This window comes from Opisthocomus hoazin, chromosome Z (genome assembly GCF_030867145.1).
Source record: "Opisthocomus hoazin isolate bOpiHoa1 chromosome Z, bOpiHoa1.hap1, whole genome shotgun sequence".
Classification (NCBI taxonomy): Eukaryota; Metazoa; Chordata; class Aves; order Opisthocomiformes; family Opisthocomidae; genus Opisthocomus; species Opisthocomus hoazin.
In genome coordinates, this window is record NC_134454.1 from 52,311,193 (window position 1) to 52,337,916 (window position 26,724).

Here is a 26,724-nt window from a genome sequence, read left to right on the forward strand (position 1 = left end):
ACAAAAATCACAACAGAACAATGACAACAAAAAGCAAAGTAGTATCATAAATTCAATTTCGTAAATCAAAATAATGATATTTGAATGGTATTTCTCTTCCATAATCATTAAAGATAAAATGCATGCTTAAAGAGCATGTATTTAAGGTACCAAAAATGTAACAAAAAGATCTGGTTACAAATCTCATTTTAAATTTTAACTTTGGTATTCTAGTTTGCAAGCATTTTCGGTAACCGTGTGGAGTATCTGCAATGCTACAGAAAAGCAAGAGGGCCTCCAACTATTTGTTAGGCTAAACTCTGTCTCTGTTTTGGGTAAGCTCTCTTCAAGACTCATGGTAAGAGAAGGAATGAGATTTCACTCATGCCAGAAGGCAGTATGGATTATTTACAGCTTTCACAGACCTCCAACGCTATCTCAAACAGGCACTGGTTTTCCTGCATGTCCTGAAGGAAGGCATGATGGCCTCAAAACACATACAAAACATAACGGTAGGATACTGCAGCGCAAACAGCCAAGCTGTATTCCCAGTCTGCAACAGTCTAGACCCCTGCAGCATAGACAAAAGCCCAAAAGCCAGTTCCACACCACTCAGCCTGCGGACCAGTGATCCCTCTCTAGAAATGATCCATTAAGTACTAAAAAACAGCAGTGAGACTAGTCCCAGAAGAACAGCTTGGAGCTATCTGAACTGATCCATAAGAGGGATTTTCTTCCTATATGAAAAAGTATGATATATTCAGCCATTGTCACTGAACACTATGCATTGCTCATATTTTCCATCAGTCTGTATTTGAACCATTTTTTTTGTTTTTCCGTGGAGAAACAAGTCAGAATAGCTTCCTTTATAAGTTTACCTGTTGCAAAACAATAGGAATCCACTTTTCCTTGCCTTCTTCAGCTACTTCCAAAGTGTATTTGCTTCTATTTGAGATCATAAAAAATGGAGTGAAAGTTACAATTCTAGTGATATTAAAACTGCTGTTGTTTATGGTGACACCGACCTGGGAAGAGAAAGACATTGTTAGAAGTACACTATTCTTTTCTTACCTCACTTATATCTCCTGAAAGTAACGAATTTGAATAACTTAACTCACTTGATATTCCTTTTTATGACTCTTGCATTTCACAGAACCATGACTTCCAACAGTGTCCAATGAAAACTGATCAGACAGTTCACTGTCAGTTATCATAAGTTGCACCTATGAAGAAGCACCCTGAATTAATTTTCAATTTATAGACACTGACAACATTTTAAGTAATATGTAAAGTATGCGTATATAAAAACATAAATACAAGCGGACACTGGGAATACTGGTGTTCCTATTAAAAAGTCAAGACATAACAATTGCCAGTATCATCTCACAAAGACATCTTCTACCACCCTTAGTTATAAGCTATGTGGAATCAGTGTTGTAAGTGTAAGATACTCCAGAGGAAGCAACCACATAAGGATCCTTTCCAAAACTTATCACAATTAAAATTTCAAAGGCAAATCAACACAGTCTTGTAATCTCTCTCGTATCATTCATCTGTCACTAGTATTCAGCACTAAAACTCAGATAGCAGACTCAAACTGTAAACTTACTGCCCACTCAGACCCAACCTACCAATCACCACTACAAGCCTTCATTTTTCAAATGGCATTCATTTTTCAAGTACCACAGCTTTGTATTTTCTTACACAACTTTTATGTCTTACTTAGAACAAGGATCTTTATTGATGCAGTTTAAATGGAATAAAAAAAAAAATATTTAGGAAACACTTCTCAGTGAATTTTATTCCTCTCAAAGATGAGAATCTCTTTCTTAACAATACCTTTGATAAAGCAAATTTCCCATCCCAAGCATATCTGACCACACACTTATTTAAAATATCTGTCTTTAGACAGAGATATCATAGGTTTCGTGCACCTTACAGAGCACAGCCTAGTGTACCTAACTATCAAAGTGTAAAAATGCTTTCATACAACAACATAGGGGAGTACAGAGCTGTCAGGCTTTACAAAATGTAATACCTTGTTATTTTGGAAGAAGTTTTTGGGCTGGAAAGAAAAAAGGAGTGGCTTTTTGTAATCCGGAGGATGCTTCCTGTGAATACCATCAGCTTTGTATTGCAACATTCGACCAGTTTTATTTACCATCCAGTATGGACTATGAATTGCTATAATCATCTGCCCAGTTGTGTAGGTCACGTGGACAGCAATATCCAGTTCAGTCTTATCCAACTCCGTGATGCAGCAAAACGTTGTGAAGCTGATTTCTGGTAGATTGCTTTTTATATGGTACTCACTTTTCCAGTTTTGATCAAGATAGTTAAGCAACTGTAAATCTAGTTTTGTTTGATCCAAGACTGCATTATGAATCTGGGCTGAACATCCTTCTTGTAGAGTGTCATATTTATTACCATTTCCCTTTAAAAAAAAACCCAAACAGTCCACATTTACCTGAGTAACACTCAAAATTGATATCAACTTTTATTTTCTAGCTAGCTTTGAATATTAAAGACACAAATTATTTAGGTAAAAATTTTAAATGTTCATTATGCTATTTTTACATTCTTAAATGTCTACCTTAATATAACATTTTAGGGGGAGGGGGTTCTATGTTTGCTCATCAATATTTAACACCAAAAAAACTCTGTTTGTCACGAAATTCAAATATATAAACATGCTTAAATGACACGGTTCCTCAACCCAGTATTTCTTTCACTAAATTAAAAATCGTAAGAAAGAAATTTCTGTACACACAGAAAAAAGTCTGTTACTTCCATAAATTTGTTAGAGGCCATGGTCTCTAGTGCTAGTAATTGTGCATTTGCAAAAAAATTTTATTATTAAATTGTACAATTTGAGTCCAAATACTAAATATTAAGACCATCTGAAAAAACAAAAATTTTCAGTGTCTCCCATCTATATGCCTACTGTCTTAATTCTACATCAGCAAGCAGTGGGACACCACCATAGCAGACCCACAGAATTAAACATTTACTGCTGAGGAGCCAGTGTCCACACTGTACATGTTTTAGGTGTTTCAGTTGAAACTGGCTCTCATCTGGCTCTGGAATGAGTGCCTATTAATAGCCAAAGTGCACCTCATCGTTTAATTTCATCTGAAAAGAATAGAAAGTCTGGCACTAGGCTGCAATTCAAGCCAAAAACTGGCAGAAAGGCAGGCATGTGAGGATTGGTTAAAAGCATGCTATTGCTAAGTCAGTGACAGTGACAGCACATAAAGTGCTGCTACTGTAGGCTGACCCACTTAAGTTGCTCGAGACTGTCACAATTTACAGGAATAACTACACTGCTTAATTACACTCAAGCTGCACTTGTGCCACAGAAAGTGAGTCTCTCACAGGGCTAAACATGTACAGTGTAAGTTTAACTTTGCATATGTATCTAAAGTATGACTTATTCCTAATGATTAATACCACCAACTTTTCACATCCTGGTACTGTTCCATTTCTGTAGACACAGAGCTGCCCTTACAAGATCTGTAAACTTGCTTCATAAATACTGTAACAGAAGCCCTCTTTTTTAATATCCATTTATAAACATATTTCAACCAGTCGGTCAGCTTTCATATCATAGCTAGGAAACATCATAAGTAACTTAAACATTAAAGAATTACCTCTACTGAGTAAGTTATCTGATAAGGAAGAAGATTGCGGAAAAGAACAGAAGGCCATAGATGAACAACATATGGCAAATCCCATTGATTTTCTGCACATAATGAAGATGTAAATGTGTCTTTTATAGGAACAATATTGATGATGAGTGAGTGGTTAGTTGACCTCACAGACTGGCATTTCCTTTGTAATAAACTGTCAACATTTCTCATAATTTCATCAAATGTAATTCCTTCACATATATCATATTCTCCATCCACTCCATTTTCACTGGCTAGCGGTTGCAAACCCAGTACAGATCTGTAAATGAAAACGTTTTTTAAACACTCAATATGAGATTGAATTTTTCAATTATGAAAAAGTCCTGTACAACACTAACATTCTACTATTATTTTGATTTTAAAAGATTTCTGACAGTAATTCCTTGCCTGCCTTTCCCTTGCTTAAAGGAGGAAGCAAAAGGTGGTCTGACTCCCAAAACTTCATGGAATTGTACCAGTTGGGTGTTTTGTTCCATACGTCCACATACTTCCCTTAAGGGACTGTTGGAGACTCTTACAAAGATGCTACTGGATTCCCTTACAAGCACTGCTATAATCCTGTTCCAAGCAAAAGGTCTGGACAAACAATTCACTCCTATGACAGATCTGCAGAAAGCGCCCTTCTTTCCAGCCACATAAAGCATCAAGTTTATGTGTTATTTACACATGTGGCTTGATGCAGGCAACTGCATCAATCATCTGCTCCTTGACTGAAGACTTTTGCTAGTAAACATCTCCTGATTGCCTAGTGGAACTCACCCATTTATCTGTGCAGTGAAGCAGAAAACTAAACTTGGTTACAGTCCAGCTACATTGTACATGCAAACTCACTGCAGTTTTAAGTGGGTATTAGCTTGAAGTGCTGATAGCATGGCTATGCTGGAAGCCAAGTCTTCCTAAGGTTGACAAGTTTTTTTCTTCCTCTGTGACAGAATTTAAGTGTATTCTTTTCAATTTTTTTACTTCAGAATCACAAAAATCAAAAGCAGCCTTTTGAAAAAAAAACCACAACAGCAACAAAAAAAACCCTGTAATACACCACTAGACATGACCCAACTAAGAAAAAATGTCTTTACTGTGTGGATAACAATCACTGTGTTTCAGAAGCACCTGGGCTCGGGTTCTTAAAGTAACTTAGCTAATTAAATTTGTTCGGTAAAAAATGATTTCAAAAGACTTCCAGTTCAAGAATTAAACAGTATCCTGTTTAACTCAGGCTAGATGCTCCGAGAAGATTCTACCCAACAATGACAGTACAGTATTAATTACAGTATTAGGTAGCAAAGGGAAAAATTTTTTTTTTTTGCATACTTGTAATGATATAATAATCAACAATGTATAAACACATTCCATGCTAAAAGAACGATGCAGTAAAATACCTGTAAGATGATAATGGTATGTTGAAGTCATTTTCTGGTGAAGCAGTCCCTAAACATCTTCCTTCCTCAAAAATATTTAACGGGATTGAAAAATGATTCCGTATCTATGCGAAATAAAAATCCAGTGACATACATTAAGAACTGTCTCTACTACCAAACTCCCTTAAATGATTTGGTTGTGCAATTTAATGCTATATTTTAATTATTAAATTAATATGTTATCTGTAAAATTCTTTTCAAGGAGAAACATAAAGCCCTGTAAAACCAAAGACAGTAAATCTGAATCACAGCAAACTTTCCAAAAAGCTTTCTCCAAAAATTGTAACCGATACAAGGGTGCATGGGTAAAATTATATATGGCAGAAAGCACAAGGGAAGTCAAACCATTTAAAGTTAAACCATCAACACCCATTATCATTTGGGGGATATATAGTTTTCCTGTTCTTTGCAAATGTTATTTTTTTTTTTTTATTTCAGAGGTAATTTAACAGCACTATTTGCTCTGGAAAAAAATTAAAATTTAATTTGGGGAAGAACAAAAGTTAAACTGATTATTAACCAAATCATAAACAACTCTGGGCAAAAGCAGCAAGTGAAATGTAAAAAGGACGCTATCACTATAGTGTCAGTGATACTAGTACCTGGATCATCCCTGGACTTGTAAACTGTATAATGTTGATCAAAAATACTATTCAATCAAAAGAGATCTATGCTCAATGTGATCACTCTTCAGCTGACTTGGTACTAAATTTAAAATTCATGCATCAATGGTACAGGATGAAAAAAATTAAATAATCTGATAGCGTGATAACCTTGTGGAACTAAGGTAACCTTAACAGAGGTCTGATCGCTTCACACAAAGTAAATAGTTCAACAAGACTGAAATTAGAGCTAGTATTAGAAAGTATTACTGATTAATTACCCTGATCTAAAATCCGGTCCATTTCACTCCCACCCCACCCCCTGTCTTTGTTGCTTTGAAAAAGCTTTTTACTATTGAAAATCTCTTCTAAACTGCCTTATAATAAAAAACAGCAAAGTTGAATGAGTTATTCAGATATGTTTTTAAAGTACGCTTTTTCAAATGTTTATTTCAAGACTACAGGATCATTTTCATTCCTTAAAAAAATCAAAATAATAATGAAATTATAACATATGCAACTGTAATAACCTGAATAGGAGAACGTATAGTTATCGTCTTGCTTCCTTCAACAGTATCAATCTGGCAGACAATGGACCTTTCAACACCCGATTCCTCATGTCTCACTCTGTAAATACATCGACCCACTTTTGTCAACGGAATCTTTTCCACAGTGGAATGATTATGTGGACCTAGAATTTAAAAGATGAGAAATGAAAGGCTCAAAAGGAGCATAAATATACATTTGCAGTATCATTCAATCTATTAAAAAAAAAATAAAGCAGATGAAAAAGCATAATGACAACTTTTAATATGCTAATGTTGCAGCGTTACTAAAGAAATAGTAAAGATTCTTTTTTTGCCACCAGAGAAAGGGTAAATGAGTCCATCACTCAAATATTTAAGCCAGTTTTGCCACTGAAAATAAAATCAGTGCCTAAAAAGAAATGTTTGTAAGATGCAATGGCTTATTAACAATGTACAGCTCATATATATTGCAAAAACAATTCAACTACTAAATCATATGGTCAAGACCAGTTTGAAAAATCACTTTTGAAAAACTGTCAAACTGTTACAATAAATCAACTTAAATTGTTAACACATACTCCATTAAAAATAGCCAGATTTTACTTTCAGGCTTAACTGTGTTTCAAATTACTTAAAACAATCTTTTCTTATAAACATCCCCCTTAAGAGTAACAACTTCTGTGAACACAGATATATACAGAGCTCTACCAAAAAAAAATATTCTAGGTGGCTTAATTCTGCTTTAACATATGAATACAAACAAAAATATCTGATTGCAGTAAAATTATGCAAGAAAGATTCGTTACCTAAGTAATTTATCATAGCAGAAAATCTGTGCTACAAAAATTAACACACAGGATACCTGTAACTTTTAGCAGTGAAGACTAAAGTAGGATTTCAAACACTGCCACAAGTTTAGAATCCAAAGCAACACTCTTTTGATGTTATGTAGTCTCCCAATACTTTTTGAACTGTACAAGATCCGGTATTATGCATCACGCAGTATTTACAAAAACAGAAAACGTATGAAATCTGCAACTTACAGATCTGAACGTAAAACCTCTTGCTACTCAGAGTTGTCATTGCTGTGAACTGGTCACTCTCATTTTTAGTTCTGACAAATTCCATACTTAAATTCTCTCCATCTCTTAAATGAAAGATTTTGGCTCCAAATTCAACATTAAGGATACTAAAGGAATCACTAGGTGAGACAGCAATGGGAAGTCCTAAAGAATTTATTATTACAAATGGTGCTTTGTCTTTTTTGAAGATGTCTGAAGTTTGACTAGCTGCTTCAGCAAATGCCTAGAAAACAAAGTATAGATACAAAACACAAATATACTGAATAAGGCTCCATCAAGATGATCTGTGCAAACATTAATTTAACAATTCTGACACTGCATAGTTAAATAGTCTTTCTTACCGTGCCTAAGTTACTCAACATTTGTAGCCCACATTTGGATAGTGTAATGTTCAGCTGGTCTTTTGATGAAACATTTATTACTGTTTTATATTCTGGAACTTTGTAGTTCTCTTCTTCTGCATCTGATTCAATCAATGCTTTTTTAGCCTTCTTCTTCATCTGAAAGGAGATTTTTAAAGAATTCTTATCTGATCACTCCTCCTGCAGAAGCAAGTTTCACCTCAAGACTCTTATTCTCTCCCTTTCCCACTTCCATGTCCTGCCATGATTCTCTTTTTTTTTTTATACATATATTTTTGTTCTTAAGCAAAAACAAAGAGGAAGAGAATAAAGAAGGCAAGAGGCAAAAGATATATTTCAGAATTCAATGAAGTTTGAAGAGTAGCTCAATTTATTATTCAAAAATAAAGAACATACACTTGTATACTAACTACTCACATATCCACTAAACGCTGTGTGAAAACATTTATCTTAACATATCTAATAACACTGTGTAAAAACTATTCTATTCCTATTCTTAAAACAGGAACCCCAACTTCAGTCTTTATATGTTTCCAAACAAAGTATTTACTTTGTTTGTTTTCATTTGTTTGAAAGAAAAAAAGAAAAATCACATGTAAGACATTTTCCTGGCCTTCAACATTTCTGGAAATTATGTATTTCAAAATGCCGCATTTCAAATCTGGGCAAGAAGATGCAAGGTTTGACTCACTATCTTCTAACTTTCTCCTGCATTAGGTCTCACATCTTTCTGGAAAATTCTTAGGCATATTTTTAATAGCAATTTCTTAACTGCAATATTTCAGTCCATAATCTTTACCCTTCTGAGGCCATTCCTACAAAAAGTTGTTTGATAATGACAGTCCTAAGAAAAGGGCGGATTTTCCATTCTAAGCAACCTCTCGGGCTAAAACTACTTGAAGAGTTTGGAAAAACATCAGAAAACAACGCAATAAAAAAGGTAAGACCGCAGGAGAGGAAAAGTATCTCCTTTCCTTAGATAAATGCTTATCTGCTTTGAGACCAGAACCTAGATTATTTCCTTACAAAAGACAGAACTGAAGAGGTAAGAGCATTATTCCCACAGTGCACTTTGTGCTAGTCAATAGCAGGTATCAGTTTTTCCAATATGTTTCTGCTACACATGCTACTGTGGAACAAGATGAGTGGCCTACTATCTTTCCAAAGTCACTGAATGCATCATTGCCACATGATTTAACTTTCGAGAAACTGATATAAGGCCATTATGATTATCTAGTGCAACTGGAATCAAATTCTCGTGACACCTGAAAGAATGTTTTTTGAAAGATCTGTAAGTCTGGATCTTCACTTGTGCAAGAGCTGGTTTCATACACTAACTGGGAAAAAAAGTCTAAGTAAACAACAAGAAGGAACAAAATTGTTAAGAGTAATCTCAGCAATGAAAGGTGCAGAGCATTTGTGTTTTCTAAGGTACTGAAACTGAACTTTTGAGTTCAGCACTGGAAAATATACCTTGATTTCAAGAATCCATGGTTTGAATAAGTCAGTCTTCTCAACTTCTAATGGTTCAAGCAAAGGTTCCCACACCCCAAACATCTCATTAAAATAGTGTACCTATCAAAACGCAGAAGTAAAATGGGAAATTACATACAACTGTTAAAACAATAAAAGCTCTACAGATTCTGAAAGACTTAAAATTCTGATTTTAAAATGTATTTTTTGATTTGGCAATATAAAAGATCTATAATCAGATTGCACTTTCAGCTCCCATCATAAGATAAAGCAAACGCACTAGAGAAATAAATGAGGCAGCTAAGTCTCTACTGCAAAGACCCTTCTCCAAGTAAGTTGTATAAGGTGTGTCACAGAATATGATTTTGGCTTAAACTGTAGGCACCAAAAATCTAAAGCACTACAAATAAGGAAGAATAGACCTACAACCACCACTGCATTTTATGTCACTGATTTCCAAATATGGGCCAGTTTCGACATTTTATGACAATACTGGTACCACATAGTATTTTATAAAAATGACACATTAATATATTTTACTGTAATCTTAAACTAAGATTGTCAAAGAGCTTTAGCCAGTTGCTACTCCAAAAATTAATATTGATGCAACAGGCCTTTGGGAACTTGTATAGGATGTCAATGTGAGATTCTATAACATCAATTGCTGCCATTAATACATCTAATGCATCAGATTTACATTTTAACCACCTGCAACAGGTATCTGCATGACTTCAGTCATCAAATATAGATCATTTTTCTTTTATTGTCTAAATAACATAACAGATTTAATATCTTGAGAAAAATTTTCTTTCTTATGTAGGATTCCTCACCTCTAGCTCAAGACGAGAACGTAGGTTGATTAGAGTACTCCAGTTTTTGACTTCTCCAAGAAATGAAGACTTGGCTAACAGCATTGGTACAGTTCGGTGCCCAACTCCAGCTTCAAGTGTTAGAAAAACAGATTCTATACTCATTTTTAATGATTCTCCTGTGGGAACCAGCTCAGCGGTTGGATTTGTATCTTCGTTTTCACTTGACTCTTCAAGAAACCACATTTTCAGATTTTTTATATCTTTCTTATTCCACAAGTCTGGAGGAATTTGACTAGTCTCCTCTTCTGTGGTTTCTGCAGTTTGATAAAGGGCTGATGTAATAGTAATTACTGTGTTTATGATTATTGGTGAAACCTACAAATAAGAAGTTGGAACAATTTGGAATGAAAAGCTAGTATAGGAAACACTCAGCTACTTTCAGACACAAAATTACAACAAATATGCTACACTAACAAAACACTCCGATTTTTTAAATTTGAAAACTCATTCCTTTCCACAAGCCACAGTTCAACCTATTCAGGTTTTCAACCCCTGCCTTTCTTCCAGATGGGAGGTTTCTAAACTACATCATACATCATCCAACGCTCTATCTGAACACTTCAAAACTTATGTCTGCACATCAGGTCATTTTATAAAACACAGATGCCAAGACCAAAGCATTGTGACATGACTGTTAATTTTAAATTTTGTTTCTTTTCACATGCTAAACAGATAGGTGACCTGATGAAGAACAGAAACAATTCCCCACTTCAGTCATAATGGATTTTGCTTTTCTTAAGAAACACAGCCCATAAGCAACTTCAAAGCCTTCTAAACAGGAAGTAGTAGAGAACTAAAAACACAATAAAAGTCTACCTACTTTTATTGTTAGAGATTTAATTGTTAGATCAGCTGTCTGTGGATTAGTACCCGACTGTTTCATTTCAAAGAAGAAGTCACAAGGCTGTAACACCTATACAAAAAAGTAAAAAACACATGTTAAATAGAGAAGAAAATCTTTTTAAAATCATAAGTTACCATTATTTGGTTCTTCAAAATTAAAAGTAATCTGAACATTAATAACGTGTCTAAACATAAAGAAAAAAAAAGTATGAGAAGCATCACCTCGGCTGTTCTCAACCATTCCAGATTCTAATGTCAGCTACAGAAAAATGCATTACAGTTCAGTAACTCCATTCTTCAGGTAAAGTCTGCAGGTATCTTCAAATACACTATATGATATGCCTGTGACTTTTGAGGAGAACCAGACTTCTCCGTTAAGGGCAACACAGCAATAACAGGTACAGTTTTCCTGGATAAAAGTATCACTGAATCACCACTACTGTTCCAGCTTTATTTTACAATCAGCCCTTGCATACTGCCACTTGCCAAGGTTTACCAAAACCAAATGTAAGGTACACAATAAACAAAATCATAGTGCTATGTGATTAATCAAGCACCTGGATGTAGTAAGACTCTACTGATACCGTACTGGCAGGAAAATTTGCTCTCCAGTCCCTACCTGAGAAGATAAGTCTTTCAAAAAGAGTAATTCCAAACCATACTGATTTTGCAATCTTTCCTGACATCTCTGTCCACATCTGAATCAAATTCTGGGGGCATAGAAACACCCTGAATCAGTGTGACCACACTTCTCTTACGTGAGTTTGATCTAATAGAATTTTTTGTCCATACTGTTATTTTATCCTCTGCTGCTCAAATTATTTTGTGGTTTTTTTTTTTCTCTTATTCTTCTGTGTTACAACCAGAAATGAAAAATAGCATATTCTTATTTTGACCAAGGTACATGAGAGAAGTGTACAGAAAGAACCTCATCACTTGTGCTACTCTTAAATCCAAAGGCTAGTTTCCTGGGTATCTCTGGGGAAACATATTCATCAAGTGGATGAATCCATCCACCACTAGTGTCCCCAGGGTTTAGGCAACATAAAATCTTCACATCAATATCAGCCTCATATCATACATTTTCGTTCTTGACTAAACACAGCCATGGAATATCATCTGAATCTCTATTTCTCTGATTATTTTCCCACACTGAAATAGTATTGTTTACAGAAAACCTGAGTTCAGAGATTGCCTGATGTTCATGATTTCAAAAGGGCAAGTTACGCTGCTACCTGCCGAGAACGTCTTCCTTTTTGACCTCTATTACTCTCTTCAGAACTTTCTGAATATTTCAAAGCAGGTACTGATTTAAGCATCAAAACTACAGTTCTCTGAAGATTTTGCCATTTTATAACACAAGCCTCTGTCAGATACAGGTCTTTTTCTCTGTTTCTACAGTGTGAGACAAGATTCTGGCAGAAAATACTCCTGTAAGAGGGAAAGCTTCACATGAAGCCTTCTGACTGCTTTCTACAAAGCTAGATACGTTTGTACCACATTTGCCAGCTACAGAAATGGACGCCAAGCAACTTTGCATTGTGTTGCGGCTATCGGTACAAGTGCATCACTTTCTCAATTACTAGATTGTTAACAGATTAATGCAATCAAAGACTGCTTCTACCCAAGGAATAAACTAAGCTTCAATGAAAGTATGTGGTAAGCAGACGAAGTGAAAGTCACAGTCCTTTGTGCTTATAGCTTTGGTCTTTCCAATGTAGCTCCTTAGAGTAGGCAGGCATTAATGCAGAGCTGAAAAGACTCATTCTTCAAAATTCATCTGTGGTCTGAGGACACAGATAACATTTGGATATACTGTTAAACTGAATTTTTTCTGTGATAAAACAGTATCATTACAGAGTTAACCGAGGTGTAGCTTGCTGTAGAGGCAGAAAAGCTGTAAGCAGCTCCAGAAGTCAATGCATTCCCACCTGGACAATAACTAACAAGTCTGATTCAGCCACCATAATATAAACAGGCAGTTCTAATATAATGGATCTATAGACCATAACACAAAGGAATGTATGAACAGCATACTGTAAGTAACCTGTTTCATAACACACACTTCCCGTTCTGTCTGTGACCCTTTGTTATTCACTTACATAGCTATTTAATGCAAACTTTCAGACTGAAAGTATTCCAAATTTACTACACTGCATTTGAAATAGTGCACAATTGTGAAATTCTATTTATTTGTCTTACACAGGATTATTAACATTTTACTCCTCTGGGCTGTTAATTTTAGCTTTCCATACAAAGCAAACCTCAAACCCACAGATCAGGTGACACTTTTGGCATATCAGACAAAACAGAAGAAAATCAACAAAGTTAGCCACTAAATTTTACCAATAGGTCCGCAATATACATTCTAATGATGAAATCTTCAGAAATAACTTGCAATCTACTGTTACACAGTGCCTTTTAAGTACACGGATGTTTGCAAACTCACCGTAGTAACATTCCCTTTCCTTTTTTCTGGAAGAAATGGGCAGGCTTTCATTTGTATCTCTCTAACAGCAGCTGTCATGCTATACCTTTCAGGGCTATTTTTAATGAAGACCTCGCACTGTGTTGTAACCACCAATGCAGGAGCATCACTTCTTGTTAAATCAGCCACAAACACAATTTCTGGATTTTTCACAATAATGTTCATTTCCATTGTAGATACAGGCTGCACAGGTGCTTCAAAAATATAAATTAGATCAGATGAATTATGCAAAGAATAAATTGTAATTATCTACACATCTCCTATAACTTATAGGGAAGTTTTAAAGATTTAGTGATAAGATCTAGCATAACTGGTTTCAGAAAACCTGAAGATCGCTGCAACTGACTTAATTCTAGGCTCTTCACTGGAGATACAAAACCATCATAGTTCTAATTACTTTCAGATGCAACAAAAGATTCTACAAAGCTTCTTTGTCAAAACTAAAAGGATGACAGTATCATCACTGTTACTACCTCTGACACTAGCAAATGTATCAGCTTCACTAACTATGCACATCAGCCAGCTATGATAGGGTCTTACGAAAACGCTGGACGCAATTTTCTGCTCTCTGGAGCAGCGAAACACAGCTTTTTCCATACGACAATAATGCAGCATTTACTAGTGCTTGATGCAATCATTTGCAGCACTAATATACTTTATGTAAGGCTTCCCAATTTGTTTAGATTTTTATCATCTACTAAATAATCACAGCAGACCTAGATGAGGTGGACACTACTAAGATATTTAGGGTACAGGAAAACAAAACAAAGGGACTTGCTTTGCACGCCTGATGTGAACTACCTGAGACCTGGAAGCATAAAGAGGCCATTTCTTGCTCTGACACTCTAATGGACTAATTTCTGATGTCAGGTATAGGGTCCTGCACTAGAAAGATCAAACTGGGCACTCCAGCCAAAAGTCTGTTTCCTGATGTAGGGAGAAACATGCATCAGTGGACAAGTGAAATGACATTTCTAGGCAGCAATATCTGGCAGGCTGAATCCACATTTAAGCATAATGTAATAGGCTCCATCATTCTCAGGAAGGATGAAAATGATGATGGTGATAATCATCATTATAAATTTTGTTGAGATGGCAAAGATAGCCAAACAAACCTGGAGAGTGCCAGCTGTAACTGTCTTTTCCTGTTTTATTTTATTTTAGATATACATTTTTCGGTATTTCCTTTGTCTGGTAAGACAAAGCTTCATTTGGAATAAATTCCAAGGGACATTAACCATTTTCCATGCAAAGATGCAAAAAAAGAAACATCAATGGTTAAAATAAGCTGTTCTATACACACCAACACAGGAAATAGCATAAAGGGAGTATTATAATTTTTAAAATAGTATTATAAGACCAATATTAAACAGATATTGAAACAAAATTTTTAAAATATTTCCAGTATATACCTTGGTCCTTTAGAGGCAATGACTGTCTGAGATTTCTCTGTGCAGCAGCACTTTCTGCATTAGCCTTTAGGAATATATCTGCAACAGTAAGTAGAAACTCCATGCTTGCACAAAGGTATATCTCTTGAACAATCACATCAAGAACAGTGCCATCTCTCCCCTGTTTATAGCTGATATCCACCATAACTTTCTTTTCAAATCCATGTTTCATTTCCACCATCCTGAAAGACCATTAAGGCCACATTTCATGAGACAATAAAAAACCCCAAAACTATTACACTTTACTGAAGTTTGTTACTCTTCACAAAAAAAAAAAAATCTTAAGTTTTTTCTTAGCCAGCAGTTTATCAAAGCTGTAAGTGAAATCTGTTTCTATATGCATTTATTAACTTCGGATTTAAAGTTTATTTCATACTTAAAGTTTGTTTCTAGCATTTATATTGGTCTCTCATAAACAACATGTGGAACAAAAGGCAAGTAAGACACAGTCTACAGTAATATGTGCTTTCAGAACCAGCTACACCAAAACAATTGCAGTTTTAACAGAACACTAAAATGGAAACATTTGGAATTCTTTGTCAAACTCCAATAAACAGTAACTTCTGTCAAAACACAGACAGACCTTGGTGTAGCCTTCTGGATTGACTGTCTTTTATCATCTAACGTACAGTTTGCCAGCTTGACTGAAGCATTCATCGAACCATCTGATAACATTTTGAGGGCAGCTGACATCAAAACTAACTTAAACTCCGCAAGCTTCAATAAGTCATCTCTCTGATCCATGTTTGTAACCTAATTAAATCAAATGAAAATGTGTTTGTAGATTTGCTTATAGATAATGGAAATAATACGCAAGCGTGATCTACAGCTTTATACTAACTGGTAAGATTTCTAATAATAATATATTAAATAAACCCACTGGTAATTCAAAAGACAAAAAAAAAAATCAGTAACATACAGAGAAAACTCGAAAAAAGCAAAGCTTTACCCTTATACAGGCTTGCTAAAGCAAGCTTACATCAGTGAGAGGGGGACAATGTTTAAAAGAAAGTAGAATCGTCATATGCACTTTTAGCTTGTTTCTTGTTTAAAAATACATAGTGTATGCAAAGACACCAAATAAGAAATTAACTTTTGTCCCTTACAACTATGCAGTGTTTAGCCAGATACTTGAAAATTGTTCAAAATCTAAAATAACAGACAGTAAGTTTACAATAAAATATTACCAAGATTTTAGTCAGAAATTTGCTGACAAGTTTTGAAAATTTAAACCAAGAAAAATAAAAATACATTCATACTGTAATACAAATTTAAAATCTCTCTCCAGAATTTTCGTTATATGTGTGCGTGTGTAACTAAAAAACAGGTTGCATCCTTCTGCGTTTTTTTTCTTCCCAAACTGTATTTAAACTAAGGTAAGTTTTCAGCAAATTTTTAGTCAGATCAGAGAAGATGCTACAGATTATGTGCTACCACTGGTTATTCTCTTTCCTGTAATATCTGCCACGTGCTTTAGTTAAAATAGCTGTTTATAATTTCCACCATGTTTGTTACTATTGCTACAAATCAGTTTTTCTGCTCATAAATGAAACCATTCCCGTTCAGAATTTCCAGGAATCTAGGCAATCTTAAAGCTGTTTTTGTTTCTCTTTGTAACCAAAATTATATTTACCTGTTTTGAATTTGGACTGTACAATACTAAAGTCAGAGAGTCGAATCTGAAGTCCAGTTTTAGTGTTGTTTTTATTTTCATAGGTGAACGCAATTCCACCACAGCTGATGTCACAACAGTTACACCTTTCAGAAATTAGAAAAACAATATCAAAGAAAATTACCTGACTACAAATAAAGTTAAAAAAAACCAAACCACCACACACACCAAACCAACATCCTCACTAATTACTATAAAGACAACTTCCTTTTTCCTCCACATGTAAATCCATCCACACTTAGATATCTTTGTCATGCTCTCTGTAATTCCTTTTGGCAAAATCAGACAATGTTTGAGAAAATAAAATACTCCACTGATATATTCTACATGCAAATTTTACCATCTTTAAGACATCAGTGTGCAACTTCCCTTAATGTTATATGGTAACATGTGCAAGAACATTACAAAGAACAGAAGTTCACTTTCATCCTCATTGATTCATCTTGCCATGTTTTTGCTATTTTCCACATTTAATAGAAGAGTTCAGCAAAAGATTCTTTCTTAACCTTATTTCCTTTTTTGTTTTTAGTGTGTGCTGAACAGCTTATGGGCAATGATGCCTACTGAATAGCAACAACTTTTAGGGATGCCATCATCACGACAAGACAAACAGATCTGAAACCGAACCGCAACAGAACTGACATACACAGGAAAAAAGAGTAACATAGCAACTTCCCAAAGCCAGGATGTTACCAAATCCAGCTGACAGACTTCTAGGTGCTCACTGCATTATTGCCAGCAGAATAAGACGGTCCTCACATTTAAACACATCATGCTAAAAAACACACTACAGTGGCCCAGTGGTTCCTATGCATTATCATTGTTGTTGGGTATAGCTCAAACCACAATGTCAAGGTAATAGAGGGATACTGCTAACAAGCAAATGAATTTGGCATCCTTTCATAAAGGCAATTTCAACGGAAATAATAAATTGACAGTAATAGTTAAAAATGCTAGACCACATGTCATTTTAGAAAACATTACCTGCAGAGTGCTGTGAAGTACTATGCATATCACTACAATGGCTAGTTGTATCTTTCGGTTCAGGTAAAGATGTTGATGCACCAGAGCTTCCACCTATATTTTCATTTAGTGTCCTCAATATTGTGGTAATATCTTCCTGACTGAGAATTAGCTTAAAAAAAGATTGTTATTGAACTTACAACTCAGTTCATGAAACTTTTGGTAACTGAAATGTAAGTTTAGAAACAAACAGAAAAACCAAATTAATCTCATCTGAGTCTCTGTTTAGGAGACTAAACAACCACATAAAATATTTTTCTCAAATCCACACAACCCCTTACAGTAAGTTCTAGAAATCAGCATTCATGAACACATTATTTTGGTTTCATCCACAAACTTTCTTTACAAAACTACAATTTAGAACTTGAATGTTTAAAGCTGTATGTGTATAGTTTGACTTTCAGTCGCCCAAAATTGTTACCCACATTTACTCACAAGGTACTTTCGAGTAATGGTTATTAGTTCTAACTCAAGATTTTTCAAATTGGTTTTCTTCCTACAACTGACAAGTTTTCTATTTTTTCATGTTAATACTCAGACTTGTCATGGGTATGAATTCAGCAGGTGATCACACTGCTGATGAATAGACCAATAAACCCCAACTTTTTCCAATCCTTCTTTGAGAGATACTGACAGGTAAAAGAAGGCTATAACAGCATACCCATTTCTAACTACCAAAAGTAATATATAGTACAAAGTCTGCCTGCAGTATCACCGATGCAGCACACAGCTTCGATTAGACGAGAAATCTATTCACTTCCTGTTTCCCTATGAAGCAGCAAAATCCACCCTACTTATGTGTCTTGAAATCTAACAATACTCTAAGGAGCTTGGATTTTTAGGGACAGAAAAATGAATCTATTTTCCACAGATATTTTAACAGCTGCTTTCAGAAATGAGTGCTTACATTCATAGGCTTGAGTCGGCCAGATATTTCAATATCAGGAACTTCGTTATACCAGGCAGCAGCTAAATTTCGTTCAACAGCTACTTCCAGATTGAGCGGCTGCAGCAACTGTACCTCAGTTTGCAGTGAACCCTGCTCATAGCATGATCTGTGAACAGAAACAAAGTACTCCCAGCTTGACATACTTCACTTACACGTTGTAACAAACACAAACACATTTCTGTCTTTTCCTCATTTTTGAACAGTACCGTAAAACAGCCTTCATACTACTCCTAGAATCACTAGTTAAAGCCTTACTCCACCAACTAGACATCTTTTCTTGGTAGGGAGGAGACACATCAGTCATACACCAGGCACACAGCATATTAACACCTTGCAAGTTAGGACCTCTTAACTCTCTCTACTGGAGCGCAATTCCTTCTTTCTTCAGCGGTCTTCAACTGTGTTTGAAAACATCCTTCCCTTCCCTCTCCCCCTCCCAACCCCCTCAATCAATTCTCATTTTCAAACACTTCTTTACAGCTATCTGACTTGATACCTTTCTGCTATGTAGAGCCTGAACAGCCCATCAGAATAGCCATTTACAAATGGGTATAACCTGTCCCAAAGCAGTGAATGATGCATAAGTTTATTATTCCACACAACATTCCCTAAACATTTGCTTCTATTAAAAGATGTGTAGATTACTGTTCCACCTAAACCATACATTTTAATTGCTTTTACAAAATTTTTATTTTCTGTTACATTGTTACATTTCAAGATAGTAGCATATCTGTCAACAACCAACCATTAACTAATTATATAGATAACTTCTCTAAACCCTCCAACTGAAGTATCCCAAAAGGATTACATGAATTAAAAAAATCTTCACACTAAATTACCTGTATAACTTCAGTTCACTCAATTTCACCGTCATGGAGTCAACAACAGGCGGGAGATTATACCGTGTTTTTGTTTTAGCAATGAAGAATTTGTTCTTCACAGTGATTAGACCAAAATCAGCCACCAGGACATTCGCAGACATTGATGACTGTGGAACTATCACAACAGGTGCTTTAATATTGATATCTAGAGCCAAACGGGAACTACGCTCCGCTAGCTCTTTTACACCTGTAGCTGCCTTCTCTGCTGCTTGAACAGTTGCTTCAGTAAGAGCTTCCTTGGCAGCTTGAAAGTTATTTATAAAAGCCTAGGAAAAGAATACAGATCTTGGGAATTTTATTAAGAATTATACTACTTCAAAAACACTAATAATCACAGTTCTTTTAAATAGCAAACCATCTTAAGATACTACTTTTGCTATGTACTTTTTCTGAATTGTTTAACAGGATAATGCCCCCCCCCAATTTGATAAGTATGCATACATATAAATTTCCATACCAAGTATTTGACAAATCAGACAGCAACAGATCTTGTAACATGACTTGTATGAACATTACATTTTATTTACTAATATGGAGAGCAAAAGATAGATTTACTTAGCAGAATCTATGGAAAAGACATTAATTTTCATGGTTTATTGTTTATATGTCAGTGTTATAAACAAAGAACTATGTGTATATCTAAAAGCTGCCACAAGTCATTTACAGAAAAAATTTACTAACAATAATAGCAAATATTGTTGCTTAGCCACCCATTCCACAGTAACACACACATGAAGAAAAGTAAATAGCCCAATCACCAATTGCAGTGAAGTTTTTGCAATAGCATGTAAGAGTTCTTACACAAACAGGCACCACGACATACAGCATGCTTTATCCCTTTCTAGTTCTGACAATGTTATCTGAATGCTAAGGAACAGTATTTGGAAAATTTAACTTACCAAAACAGATGAAACAAACTTGTTGACAAAAACTACTTGAATACACCCAACAGTTAGGTAAATACGATTGTCAACAACGTCCATATTTGTATATGCAATGCCATCTGTAGCATTCACATATGATATCATTCTAAAGTTGAAGACTTCTTTTCCTGTGATGTAAAGAGCCTTAGGAAGAAAAAAAAAAAAACAAAAAACAAACAGAAAAAGAGTACCTCTGCTGTAAAAGTCTGTGCTGGAGAAACTAAATTCCAAAATAAAATGTAGTTCCTCACATTTCTAAGACATTTTTACGTCAAATATTTCAACAATCAGTGAATATAAAAATTAAAAAAAAATAAAAAAAAATTTAAAAAAAGTTCCTTGCAACAGCTGAAAATATTCAATTGGCACCTCAGCTTGAATAATTCTGTCCATTAAAGTCAACCAAATAAGGAGTATAATGAGCAGCTGGGCATCACAGTTGCACAAAATCAATGTCAGCCTAACAATCACTGGTTGTCTAGGTGAAATCCATCTGCCTACAGAGAATAATGCTCTCAACAAATACAGAAAACATTATTAAAAAAAAAAAACAACACAGTCAGAGAGTAGAGTCCATGAAGTAAGCATAATTTAGCATCTATATTCCATTCAGAAAACAATGATACATGCAAATACATACCTTTTTATACAATGCTGTCTCATCAGAATCCACAATAATGATGTTCTTTAATTTTGCAGTCACTTCTGTCGCGGCTTTTTTCATGATCACTTGGCTATCCAGACCTTAAAAAAAAAAGACATACAAAATCTAAAGACTATTCTTGTTACAAAGTTTCGTGCCTTTGTGATTAAAGTTTTGTTCCTACCTTCAATGTGAATTTCAGCTATTCTATGTTTTTTCTCTCTAATAAAGACACGTAAACAGGATAAATCCGCACAGATATTGAGGTCAATAACATCTTCATACTTTGATATTTTTGATGCTGTGGGAAATACAAAATAATAAAAATTACAAATCTTCAAGGAGGAGATGTAATATTTTAATATCCCTTCCCCAAAGCCTAGTTGGTATCAAGCCTGCAGCACTGGCAAAATGCACTGCACTCATAGTAGCAAGTATATTTAGGATTGTATACACAGGAGTCCTCATGTGCTCCACAAACTGCGGTAATCAACATCAGTATTTTATTAACTGCAAGAAATACATTTAATATACATCTGCACAACACAATGTAAAATTAGAGATAGGTTATCTGGGACTAAGCAGTTTACCTCAAACAGCGGTAACACGATAGCTACTTTAATACCCTACCCTATGTGGTCTGTTGATTAGTCACCTGCAATCAATGGTCTTGTTTACATACAGCACATGACTTTTTATTAAATCTCCACAACCTATATTTTCTAACCTTAAGTTTTAAACATGAAAATACCATTGATATAACTAGACACTGAAGATAAGGGACAGTGGGCATCCTTCAAATTGAGTACGGGCAACCTAAGACCTACAAGCGATAGAAGCAGCACAAATATAGTGCCTTTCAGAACAGAGGTGGCCAAATATTGAGTCCATTTTTGGTTTTCCCAAAACAAAGTAAGAGTTAAATTATTCTATTTCATGTTAACTGAAATAATCTCTGTTCATTCTGAGTAGACATGACTGATGCCACACAATACTATCTGCAAGGTACAGTGCTAAATACAGAAGTCAATAGAGAAGGGGCTCATCAAATAGATTAGTCCATTTTTTCTGAAAGTCAAATCTAAAGTAACATTACATGCTACTCCAAATTACAAAGAGAAATATCACATCTTGTATTCAGGGACTCCGAGTCCTAAGCAGTAAATTCTTCAGGTAATCTATACGCACAGCTAAAAGCAGCAAAATGAAAAGTATTAAACATTTGACCCATTTTTCCACAGCCTAGCTTTTTGGATGAGATATTACCTTCAAGTATTGTGCATGAGTATGTTAAGGCTTTCTCAACACCCACAATCAGCTATGGTTTCACAAATACATCAGCTTCAGTCACATGATTTTACTGCATGTTGCTAACAGAAGACAAGCCACAGTAAATTAACCAGTAACTACCCTCAGTCAAAGTTTAGTTTGCACAGCTGTACAGGAGTGGGGGAGAAGGAGGGAGAAGAATCACTGGTGAAAGCTTTTCAGCTGTGTAAAGTCTAAATTGTGACATGTTAATAAATAAGAAACTAATTTAATTCTCTGCCTCCAAGAATTCTATAACATACCAAACACTTCAGTGTTTGCCTGCATAGCAAAATGGTTCAAAGCTAGAGAAGTGCTGAATCTTCTGTCCACAGCTCTCAGTAAGCCACAGAACAGAACCCTGTAAGTTCACACACTACCATCGGTACACAAACGGTATTTTATCTGGTGTCCAAGCATGTCCCGTTATAACCAAAATCAAACAGCCACCATGAATACAAACAACCTCACACACAAAAAAAATAATTTACAAGATACATTTAAATGGAAGAATATTTTTTCACAGAGCAATTATTGCACCTTTAGTTTCTCAGCTCTACTATGCAATGGAGACCTACAAACACCTTCAAAGCACAAGCTGAGGAATTAAACTTCTTAACAATCTAATGGAATAATAACAAAATATCAGCTGAACGACAATGGCTCTTTGACATATTAATACTCTTCCCACATCTCATCCCAAATGATCTCTCATCACTCCTAAAGCAAATACTGTCCTTCACCTTCCTCTGTCTCCTCCCCAAAAACAGAGACTATAAACCCTATTTTCTCTCATTTTGTTAACAACCTGTTTGGCTCCAGACTGATAATTACCTTTCCTTTCACAATGCAAATTAAAAAATTAACATAACTGGTTTCATTTAAGTACATATGTGAAACAAATACTCAAATCCCAAGAAGAGCTGTGCACCCAAAAGCTTGATTTTTTTTTTTTCCCTAATACAGGTACCATTTCTGTCTCAAGCGCTTCTTCAAAAGACAGAGTCAGGCTACTAGTTCACCAGCCTCCCATAATAAAATCATCAACCCCCAGCAACATTGTGAATTAATCACTGAATATGACTATACACTAGACTTACAAACACATGTCTGTTTGGTAAAACAGACATATGTTTGTCAGGGCAGCACAAATTAACCTTCTCAGAAAAATCTCATCAAATGTTGCAAATGTGATACTTAGGGGTTACAGATACCACTCTAGCACTGAAGTTTATCTTGAAACGCTTGTAACAGCTAAGATCAGTGAATGCGGGCAGCCTCAGAAACATCTCACCAGTGTGCCAGTGGGTTGGCTAGGTCAGTCATAAGAGGGAACCACTAGAATCAGTAACACAGAGCAAGTATTACAATACTTCAACTACAATCATCTTGAAAATTGTCCTCTACCATAGTTTTTGTGTGTGTTTTCTTGTTTCTTTTAACAACTAGCTGCAGCTTCAGTGTTTTACGACTAACAGCAACCAACGATTGCAAAGATGTCAGAGAAGTACTTCTCAGAGGAGAAAAATTAAGGTCATTGGCATAATTTTGAGCATTTAATAGAAGCATTAATTTCAAAGTATCTCTCAGACACAAGACCAACAAATGGAGGTGATCTGTTTGTTTACTCTTGCATAATATCGACAAATCAGATCTGCCGAATTCTTTGTCAGAGAATGATAAAACTGCACAGCAAGCAAGTTATTCACAAGAGATTGATGTTCCTCAAATATCAGGTAATAGAATAACTGTAAGGCAATCAAAAGTCTCAATTCATACCAGAGGGAAAAAAAACAAAAGGACAAAAAAAAAGGACAATTTACAAGGAATTTTTTGCAAATACTCAGTGCCTTGAATACTCAGCAAAGGTTATGTCTTGACCAATATGTCTGAAAACAGCAAATGGAAAGAGATGAAATTAACCTTATTAGAGCAGAGTAATTCCTTCAGACCATTATTGTTGGATAACTGACTGGCCTGCACTCCTTTCAGGATGCAACAGTGTTAATGCTTTTGCAGGCCAAGGAAAGCTAGGAACCCTACATTTATATGCAGAAACCAGACACCTGGTGAGTTCCAGGTACTTTTGATAAACCTGAGAAGGCTCATCAGATTTCTTTCAAATGGCAGGAATTGCTATTCTACTTATGTGTCCCTAAAAACACAATCATTGATACTAATTAATGCTATTACCAGCTTCTTGTAACAAAGATTGAAAATGCTCAAGCTATCTTCCACCACGCAAGGCCTTCCTATTTATTACACTTCAAGACAAATCCAGATTCATGTACCAGTTCACAAACCCAAAGCAGCAAATCCAACAAGTTATTCTTACAAAATTAATGCCAAACAGAATTTAGCCCTTCAGCTAATCAGTAGATCACTAGTAACCAAAACTGTCCTGAAGCTTACGAAATGCAGTAGTGTATATTTTGTACTAATATCTACAGTCAATGTCTAAACATAAATAAACTGCTGAGTACATATCCGCAGGTTCCAAACCTAAACCAATAAAAATATTTTGGTAATGGGTAAAAGGATAGCATACAGTCATTTCACTGAGGATTAGAGAAAAATGGTAATTACATTATTTGGAAAGCACAAAAGTGTCTAGAATATACTTAATACACTTACCACAGAAAGTTTTCACCTTTGTGCTACATTTTCTAACCCATAAAGTTAATTTCCTTACTTTTTATAAACGCCTTTTCTGCATAAATGCTGTAATGCAAAAATACTTTTCTTTTTATATGGGAGAACACCATTAGGAACATCATCACTGCCAGTAAGCTACCATTCAATGCAGACTATCATAACTAAGTGAATTTGAACACGTATCTTCAAAAAGCATGCTTTGCATTTCTACCTCAGGAAACATCAACAGCTGCAGCATCTACCTTCCCTCATTAATTACACAGTTATTCCTCACCGACACATTTCCAGCCAAGGAATAAGAGTACACCATTGTTACTCCATAATAGTCTGATGGTTAACATTCTTACTACCCCGAATTTAAAAAAGGCTGTGAGGTGCATTTAGGGTAAATATACTCTAAACAAAATTTCTCATTTCAAAAGTCACTGGCAGGCTTACAAAACCAGAAAATATATCTTGCTTAAGTAAGTGAGGAGAGGAATGAAAGCGCGTAGCGGGGAGAAGAATAACGAAACTTACTTAATTTCTTAAAAACCTCCTTTTTCTCCTCTGTTTTTTCATGGACTGGTTCTTCTGCAACTTTAGTTTCTTGTTTGGGTAGAAGATTATTCAGATAGTTCATAGCGTTCAGCAAAGCTTCAGTATGCAAATGAACATCTAGAGATGAAAAGTTCACCTAAAAGAACAAAATATGTTTATCCAATATGCCTCTCTTCCCACAACAAGAAAATAATGTTTAAAAAAAATCATACCTTTATTTTCTGTAGAACATTTTGATAGGCAGTTTTCAGTTCTGGTCCATTAATATCAGCCTATACCATCAAAAGTGCATGTAAAACAAACAAATCAGGAAAAGTCTTTAAATTTTATTGGAGACAATCTGTTACAAAAACCACTACAACTTAAGATGTGCAAGTTAATCTGTTTAGAGAGCAAACAGACTTTGCAAATGAACCTCAATATGTTAGGGAATGAATAAGTAAGGAAAAACCATCAACACTTGCTCAATGATACTGTATTGTTAACAGCCGGCTTACAATTCAAAAGCAAAGTCTGCACTTTTCTCACCTTTATGTACTCCAGAGTGAGAAGATCATCTTCTACATTATCCAAAGTAGTAATTATGTAAACTGGCTTGTCATTATCATCTTAAAAAAAAACACAAAAGAATAAAAAAAATTACATGTTTTAAAGCAAAACAAAATTTACGTTTCTACAACCCTTTTAATCATCTATAGACTACAAACTAGACTACTAGCTGTCGTTACTATTTAATCACAAAACCTCTCCTGCAGACGTAAAACAGTTAGATGCCTCAACTAAAATCATCAGCACTAGAACATATTTACCAAAACATTACTAAGAGAGTGAGCTCCTGAATTACTTTTCCCTTCCCTCCCACTCCCATCTAATTTAGGAAGCAAATCTTCCTCAGTTAACAAAAAAAAGCCCTACAGGCTTGTCGAAGACAACTTCAGTGTTATTTGTGACTAACTTTTTGATCAGACTATAAATACCTACCCATATACTCTGGGCACAGCAGACAAACTTCACGAAGGAAAGCATTTGCAGTCATGTCAAATGTTCTTAATTTAAGTTCAGTGCCTAATCCCACAATATCAAGCTGCAGCACAGGTGTCTCAGTATTATCAGTAAGACGGCATAATTTAATTAAGACCTAAAAAACCCCAAACAAACAAAAAAAAAGGAAAAAAGGTAGGTGATTATCCACTGAGTTTTGATATAGGATTACATATTAAATACATTTTACTGATTAATGTGTACTGATCATTAAACTTTGCCAATCAAATACCCTGGAAAAAATAAACAGCTCAACAAGCAAAATTGCTAGAATATTGTTTGCTGCTATTTTAACAAAAACTT

At 35.1% G+C, this 26,724-nt stretch overlaps 1 protein-coding gene across 3 annotated transcripts in view; it reads right to left on the bottom strand.

Annotated features, from left to right (window-relative positions):
• The window catches only part of VPS13A (vacuolar protein sorting 13 homolog A), a 115,095-nt gene that overhangs the window by 41,432 nt on the left and 46,939 nt on the right, over nucleotides 1-26,724 (bottom strand). For all 3 annotated transcript variants that reach the window (XM_075411763.1, XM_075411762.1, XM_075411764.1), the window contains exons 26-50: nucleotides 26,362-26,518; nucleotides 25,909-25,988; nucleotides 25,593-25,652; nucleotides 25,360-25,516; nucleotides 21,062-21,178; nucleotides 20,875-20,978; nucleotides 20,211-20,378; nucleotides 19,270-19,577; nucleotides 18,389-18,536; nucleotides 17,443-17,593; nucleotides 16,420-16,544; nucleotides 15,370-15,539; nucleotides 14,748-14,968; nucleotides 13,297-13,529; nucleotides 10,825-10,917; nucleotides 9,963-10,319; nucleotides 9,133-9,234; nucleotides 7,639-7,797; nucleotides 7,259-7,520; nucleotides 6,219-6,379; nucleotides 5,048-5,151; nucleotides 3,630-3,927; nucleotides 2,018-2,413; nucleotides 1,098-1,202; nucleotides 858-1,004 (exon numbers count right to left, since the gene is read on the bottom strand). In XM_075411763.1, coding sequence (XP_075267878.1) covers nucleotides 858-1,004; nucleotides 1,098-1,202; nucleotides 2,018-2,413; nucleotides 3,630-3,927; nucleotides 5,048-5,151; nucleotides 6,219-6,379; nucleotides 7,259-7,520; nucleotides 7,639-7,797; nucleotides 9,133-9,234; nucleotides 9,963-10,319; nucleotides 10,825-10,917; nucleotides 13,297-13,529; nucleotides 14,748-14,968; nucleotides 15,370-15,539; nucleotides 16,420-16,544; nucleotides 17,443-17,593; nucleotides 18,389-18,536; nucleotides 19,270-19,577; nucleotides 20,211-20,378; nucleotides 20,875-20,978; nucleotides 21,062-21,178; nucleotides 25,360-25,516; nucleotides 25,593-25,652; nucleotides 25,909-25,988; nucleotides 26,362-26,518 — 4,383 coding nt within the window. The remainder of the gene's footprint in view (nucleotides 1-857; nucleotides 1,005-1,097; nucleotides 1,203-2,017; nucleotides 2,414-3,629; nucleotides 3,928-5,047; nucleotides 5,152-6,218; nucleotides 6,380-7,258; nucleotides 7,521-7,638; nucleotides 7,798-9,132; nucleotides 9,235-9,962; nucleotides 10,320-10,824; nucleotides 10,918-13,296; nucleotides 13,530-14,747; nucleotides 14,969-15,369; nucleotides 15,540-16,419; nucleotides 16,545-17,442; nucleotides 17,594-18,388; nucleotides 18,537-19,269; nucleotides 19,578-20,210; nucleotides 20,379-20,874; nucleotides 20,979-21,061; nucleotides 21,179-25,359; nucleotides 25,517-25,592; nucleotides 25,653-25,908; nucleotides 25,989-26,361; nucleotides 26,519-26,724) is intronic.